This window comes from Mytilus galloprovincialis, chromosome 4 (genome assembly GCF_965363235.1).
Source record: "Mytilus galloprovincialis chromosome 4, xbMytGall1.hap1.1, whole genome shotgun sequence".
Taxonomy (NCBI): Eukaryota; Metazoa; Mollusca; class Bivalvia; order Mytilida; family Mytilidae; genus Mytilus; species Mytilus galloprovincialis.
The window spans coordinates 16,751,169-16,758,725 of NC_134841.1; the positions used below are offsets into that span (position 1 = coordinate 16,751,169).

The following is a 7,557-nucleotide window of genomic DNA, read 5'->3' on the forward strand; positions in this document are numbered from 1 at the left end:
TCTACTTGGTCTACATACCTTTTTCTGTATTAGAAACACAACACTCAATTTAATTATTCAATTAACCATTTCAATTTTATACCTTTTTATTAGATGAACTGATAATGATCAATAATGTCGAATCAAACAATTGATTTAGTTTTTATAACACACTGTTTATTCCATTTGATATGTAAGGAGCACCCTGTATTATGTAGAAATAATGCTTCAAATCCTTCATAGTATGTTTAATTAAATGTTTAATTATGGCCATCATCTATAATTAATTTATTACAAACTCCTCAACGATTGAAAACAAAGTGGTTAAGACATAAAGGATAAATGACGATGTATGCTAGCACTTAATTAAACTTGTAAAACTATAAACAATTTTTATTTAAAACGGTTATATATATGCAGTTAAAATTTCATCAGTTTAACATTTGTCATAGTTCCTGCAAATAACCAAATTGTAAAAATTCTTCTTATATGATTGATAAGTCATGAGCATGATGCATGAGCATGGTGCATGAGCATGGTGCATGAGCATGGTGCATGAGCATGATGATTTTTTTCTAGTGGAGATTTAATAATCATATAACCAGATCTACTGAAAACTACAAAATTACAAATGTATAGATCTACAATGTAATACATGCAGTGGTGGAAATTTTTATAAGTGGGGGCAACCACCTGCCATAAGAGGGACCATGCTCCAGTCATGCCTCAGTTAGTCTCTAATTAATCAACATTTTTTTCTCACAAAAAAGGGGGTCCCCTGGATTCTTCCTAAATTAACCTCTGAAAGGCACATTAAAAGGGATAGCATGAGTTGTTCAAAAACACTGCATAGTACAACACACCATATCACAACAACCACTAATATCCTAGTCCTCAGGGAAAAAAATGACAACAATTTGTAGCACACATGTGTTAACATGTATACTGTTATTCTTATTCTATACATTGTAGATTTATGAACAATAAATTCTTTGACACACTTCTTAAAACCCCCCTTCAATTTCAAGTACATCCAAATATAATAATATTTTGTTTTGAATTTATACCATTAGCTATGATTTATATATCTATTCAATCTGTTAACTTGTGTGAAAAAAACTAAATACTGGCATTTAAAGTGAAACTTATCATCAGAAATTTAAAAGCTGTATGGTTTGAACATTTCACCCCTGTAAATAACGCACTAAAATACTGTCCTTCTACATGTACATTTGTACATATATCTATTTGTACCAGTATTTAACTATACTGTATATATAAATATTTTTACATTGTACATATACATATATAGCTTGTTTGAAATGTTGATCTTCAGTTTATTCTGTCAATTGTAATATCCCCCTGTTTAAAACACATAAAAGATTGCTTTCCCAAAATATATAGATTTTTTTTAAATTACATTAAATAAACTTTGTCTACAGCTTCAATAATTTATAAGTGACTGTATCATTTATGCATGTTTGTGTTAGTGATCATGAGTCTTCATGGTCTTGAATTTCAGCAGAACCTAATATAAATGTAATAGAAAAACAAAGAATATAACGGATCCATGACACAAAAATTAGTACATATATACATGTTCATGCTGCACAGCAAAAAACACACAAAACGCAAATAAATATTGATCCTGACCTCATAAATTGTATATTCAATACAATTTCTAAGATATTTCACTTTAATATTATCTTTAACTTTACCTGCATGTAAAGTACACAATGTACAACATTTTCATATTGACAGTACATGTTCAATATTTGTTAGATGTACATGTACATGTGTAGGAGTCCGATGGTTACGCTAAAGTAATCGAATGCATTGATCAGCCAAAAAAAGAGGGGGTTCCAACCCCCGGAAACCCCCCCCCCCTGGATCCACCACTGAGTGTATAATCAAAGACATATATAACATCATACATGGTTGTCATATATGTCTCTGATAAAATATACATAGCAAAATATCAAAATTATCAATTAACTTTAACATTGTTTAAGGGATATAACTCTCAAAATATCGATTAATTTAATTACGCTCATAATTGACGATTTAAAAAAAATGAACTTTTATAAATAATATCTGGGAACAGTATATCTTAACAATATGTTCCTGATAATCATGATAATATTGATGATGAGATGGTGGTCTTTTAAAAGACAATCAGATAAATAACGATGTAAATAAAAGTTTAAATAACATCAGGAACATATATATATTAGATATACTGTTCCCAGATAACATGCAATGCAACATTATTCTTTTATTTTAGTTTTTTTGATTATTTCCATTATTTTAAAGTTTATTATTTATGTCTTAATCATGATTTATGAATATAATTTAATAAAGTGAAAATTCAAACACCTATAGCCCTAGGCATAGGGCACATCCACTCTAGTCTACAATTCAAAATGTATACACTATCATTAATATTATTTCAATCTGGAAATTGTGTCAATATATATATATGTTCCTGTTTCAATATTACTTATTATTTACAAGTAAAATTAAACAACATCAATTATTTATAAAAAAAAAAAATAATAATAATATGCAAAAAATTATCCAAAAAAGAACCTTCAGAGAAAAACCGATTTTTGTAATCCTTTTCAGAGACTGTTTTTATAATTCAGTAAGATTTTTTCTTACATAGCTTATTCATCTACTGTTTACTCAACATTGCAAAACGTTTTAAAACACTTCGATGCAGTAATTTCCAACTGTAGATAAAAGTTTACCATAATTTGGGATAAACTTGAAGTTGTAATTTCAAGACGGTGCATTTACTTACCAGTCATTTTTTATATCCTTCGACTCAAATTATTATATTAACTGCAAAGCTTAATGCCTTTGAATAATGTATCCTTTTCTAAGTTAACAGGTTAATAGCAGACGTATCTGAGTGAATGGCAACATGTTTCTCTAAATTCCATAAACAAATAACTCTTTTCTGTGGGAGGTATTTTCAGTCGATTTACAAATCAACCAATCGAATACATTCTATAGTTGGCGGGAAATTTAAAAAGAATAAATGACCGAGCACACTGTATATAGTGCCTATATATAGTTGTTTCTTTTACTTTTTATATCATTTTCAAATAATATCACTGGTTATAATCTCCTGTGAGACCAAATGTATATATATATCAGTTACAATAAATCTTATCACTATTTGTCAACCACTAGACATCATAAAAGTTCCCTGTAAAATTTTGATGTCATAATAGAACATATCTGGTGTCACAATGGAAAAGTGATTTTTGTATGACGTCAAGAGATCACGCCAGACAGATTCTCAGGTCAAGTGGGAATTCAAAATAGCGATAAGGTGTATTTAAGTATCAAAAACATGTAAAAGAAGAGGGACGAAAGATACCAAAGGGCCAGTCAAACTCATAAATCTAAAACAAACTGACAACGCCATGGCTAAAAATGAAAAAGACAAACAGAAAAACAATAGTAAACATGACACAACATAGAAAACTAAAGAATAAACAACACCAACCCCACCAAAAACTAGGGGTGATCTCAGGTGCTCCGGAAGGGTAAGCAGATCCTGCTCCATATATGGCACCCGTCGTGTTGCTTTATGTGATTACAAAATTTTAATCCGGTAAATAGTCTAATTCGGTAGGTCACATTCATGAAAGGGAAGGGAATTGCAGTTACGACGTAAGGAACATATCCGATATCATTTGTGAAACGGTTATTCCATAACGGTCAACCAACTCGTGATGGCGTCCGTAAAATTTACGAAGGGATGATTTCAACTTCACTATTTGGAACTCTTGGTTTAATAGCTTCCTTGTAAGCAGCAACCCTTCTATCAAGAAAATCATGATAGGAAATGCAAGCATGGGAATATTATATCAATTGGGAGATATATACCCCGTATGCAGGTGCTGCTGGAATGTTGCTACTTAGAAATGGAAAGTTCATAATTGGAAAGCTGAAATCATCTCTTTTGTCGTAAAGTTTTGTTTTCAACCGACCCTCATTGTCAATTTCTAGATGTAAGTCAAGATATGAAGCCGACTTAACTGTATCTGTAGTATCCTTTATCTCTAGTTCGATGGGTTAGATGCGTTTCACATAGTCACCAAATTTTGAATTGTTTAGTGAAAGAACATCATCTATATAGCGGAAAGTAGAGTTAAGGGATATTGCTATTAACTTCTTATCTTTCTTCCTAAGAAGTTCCTGCATGAAGTCAGCCTCATAATAATAAAGAAACAAGTCGGCAAGTAGAGGGGCACAGTTTGTTCCCATTGGAATGCCGCCAGTCTGTTGAAAAACACGTCCTCCGAATGTAACAAATATGTTGTCAATCAAGAAATCAAGCATCTTGATAATATCAGTTTCAGAGAATTTTTTGTTTGAATCAGAGTGATTCTTTACAAAGTAGGATTCATCCCTCCCTAAGACAAGATACTTGTATCTACGTTGGCCATTCTTTTTTATGAAGCAAAGTAATACCAACTCTTTCAATTTGTCTTTTAGTTTGGAATGTGGAATACTTGTGTAAAGAGTAGAAAAGTCAAATGTTTTAATACTGTTACAAGATGAAAGAGAGTTAGATTGTATGTACTCTAAAAGATCTTTGGAATTTTTAAGTATCCACATCTGATTCACGCCACCTCTAGAATAGGCAGTTTCACAATAACTTTGAAGCCCGTCTTTGATTGCTGATAAAATAGATGTTAATAATTTAGAAAGAGGTTTCGTGGAGCACTTGGAAGACCCAGCAATATTGTTGTTTGTAAGAACACTTATGTAGTTTAGGTATCCAATACAGTGATGGAAGATCCAGTTCTTCATCTTTGGTTGAAATTCCAAAGGAACATAGAACAGACCTATGATTATCCAGGATTTCTTCTTTGGTAAGTGTCGTGAGGTTATATGTTGAGTTTCCAAGTGAATTGTCAATACCTAATTCGTTTATCAAGCAGTTAATGTAATGACTTTTACACACAAAAACGATGTTATTTGGGGCTTTATCTGCGGGGACAACAACATATTTTTCATGGAGTTCGGATAGGTCTTTTGCAACATTTGAGTCTTTAAAGATTGACGTAGCATGGGCATTGATGGACTCATTCAGTTTCTTAATTCTGATTTGTATCAACGACCTCACTGCCTTAATCCATTCGGAAAGAGTGTCTACATTTTCCTTCTCGCGCTTAGCCCATTGCCTGGCATAATCCTCGACTGAATCCATCAAAATTTTAAAGTTGTATTTCCAATTGATGGATTTAGGCTCACGATATTTCAATGTAATACGTCTCTGGTAAAATGCTTTTATTTAAATTTTGAAACTTATAAAATAAGAAAAATACTCCAAAGATTAAGGAATTAAGACCTTTTTAGCAAAATTGGACGCTAGACCTAAAATTTTACATCAAATGAATATTAAATTGTATAAGGAAGCAAACACTTTATATGTATTGTCATCAGCCACATCAGCATTTTTAATGAACTTCTGTGGTACATGTCCTGTATAAAGGCAACAATCAGAAATATAGCTCATAATATTTATATTATGTCAGTTCTGCCAACTTTTCATGAAGCAAATGCGTGAGATTTGTCCAAAATTGAAAAGATCAAAGAGAAAAAACAATAGATCAAAGGAAAATGCAGCCATAAAAGCATGAACATGCATGAGACTTGGCAGCCCTGTTATGTACTTGTGTAACCTGTTTTATTCAATAATAAAACTTTAGCATAATTGCAGCACTTTGCTCTTAATTTCATAAAAATATGTTCATTCTATTTCTGGAAAAAAAGTTGATTTGATTATATTTAACATACAAATAAAGGAACTCATGATAGACACCAGGACTAAAATTTTACACTTACGCCAGACATGCGTTTCGTCTACAAAAGACTCATCAGTGGCGCTCGAATCAAAAAATGTTTAAAAGGCTAAATAAAGTACAAAGTTGAAGAGAATTGAGGACCAAAAATTCTTAAAGTTTCCAAAAAATTCCTAAAATGATAAGACATTTGCCAAATGGTGGCATTTTACTTTCATTATTTCTCGTTTTATCCTTGAACATCATGTTGGATGGCAAGTAGGAATGTTTGACACATTTTACTCATGCAAAATTTATTTAAAAAAAACATATTCCTCAGTTAGGCATGTTAACATATTACCCGGTAGTAATTTAGATAATTTTTGGTGTGTAAAGGGAGGGAACTTTTTTTTTTGTATGATAAACATGCCTGCACAATTATAAGTTTTCTTCACATTCCATCATGTAATTCCCTTATTCATAAAAAAAAAAAAAAAAATGTATTGTCAATTGAGGTGTACAGTTGTTCTCTCTTAGATGTACAGTACACGAAGGATCTTCTTTGTTTCATCTTTATAAGGAATAATAGTATTAAAACAAGATGTGGTTTTATTGCCAATGAGACAACTTTTCACCTGAGACCAAATGACATAGAATTTAGCATCTTTAGGTTACCAGAACGATAAAAAATGACTATCAAATCCACTAAAAACTCGAATTTGTGAACCACACAATAAAATTCAAAGTGGATTTTTTTTTTAAAGAAAAGCTATCACCACGTGTACATCATTCTTTACCTGTATTAGATTTTAGTCAAGTTTAGTCAAATATTAGAGTCGAGCTCTCCTGCTAGTAATTTGGCTAAATAGACCACTGCTGAGAAATATAACAAAAGCCATCCAAAGGATGACATAAGGCGGTCAAAGTTATTTCAAAGGAGTCGATTATGTTAAACTACAACAGTTCAGATTGCCTTTGAAGCTAATACTGTTGGCTTTGCTGTGTTTAAGACCCATCTGCAGATGTCTGCTCTTTGGTTGGGGTTTTGTCTCTTCGGCATATTCCCCCATTTCCATTCTAAACTTTATGTAGGTTCACACCTTTTTTAAAATGCATTGATGGACCGACAGCATAATCAATAAACTTCATATCCTTAGAACTCAATTTTGACCACTTAAATATGAAATGTATTTCAAGTCTAACTATCAAGTTACCATGTTCAAGCTACCCATCAGAATGTAAAATACCTGTAACTTTTCAATTGTCTTGTATTTTTTGATAATTTTTAGGTGTTTTTGATTGCATTACTTTTTACAAAAATTCAAATCATTGTTAACCATTGATTCATTCTGTTATGATAGCTATTTTAATGCAAAACTAAATGAAGTGACAACTTTGGCGCCTTTCTTTTTATTTACCAACATCTGTATTAAGTCAAACAATACTTGTATTTGGATTAGAAACCACCAGATACCTGAGAAGAAAGTAAGGATCAGGACAAATGTTTTTATTCATAATAAAAAAATTTGTAAGGGTTCCACGGAACCCAGTGTCTCGCCTACTTTTGCTGTTAATCGCAGACTCAACAAAAATGAAGAAAACATCAATAAAAATTTCCCTCTCTATACTGTCTTTTGATTGAAAGAAGCTTCCAAGTTTGGTAAAAAATCCAGGATAGTTTATGAATCTAATAAATGTTTTATAAACTTTAACTGCAGACTGTATGTAATGTTAACTGGAAGAAAAACTAAGTCCATTTCTAAGTAAAATACGG

The 7,557-nt window shown here is 31.6% G+C and overlaps 1 protein-coding gene across 1 annotated transcript in view; it reads right to left on the reverse strand.

Moving 5' to 3' along the window:
• Nucleotides 1-2,941, reverse strand: part of LOC143071494 (fibronectin type 3 and ankyrin repeat domains protein 1-like) — a 48,854-nt gene extending 45,913 nt beyond the window's left edge. The window contains exon 1 of the mRNA XM_076245829.1: nucleotides 2,783-2,941. Within this exon, the coding sequence (XP_076101944.1) occupies nucleotides 2,783-2,789 (7 nt within the window). The 5' untranslated portion in view covers nucleotides 2,790-2,941. The remainder of the gene's footprint in view (nucleotides 1-2,782) is intronic.
• Between the last annotated feature and the right edge of the window lie 4,616 nt (nucleotides 2,942-7,557).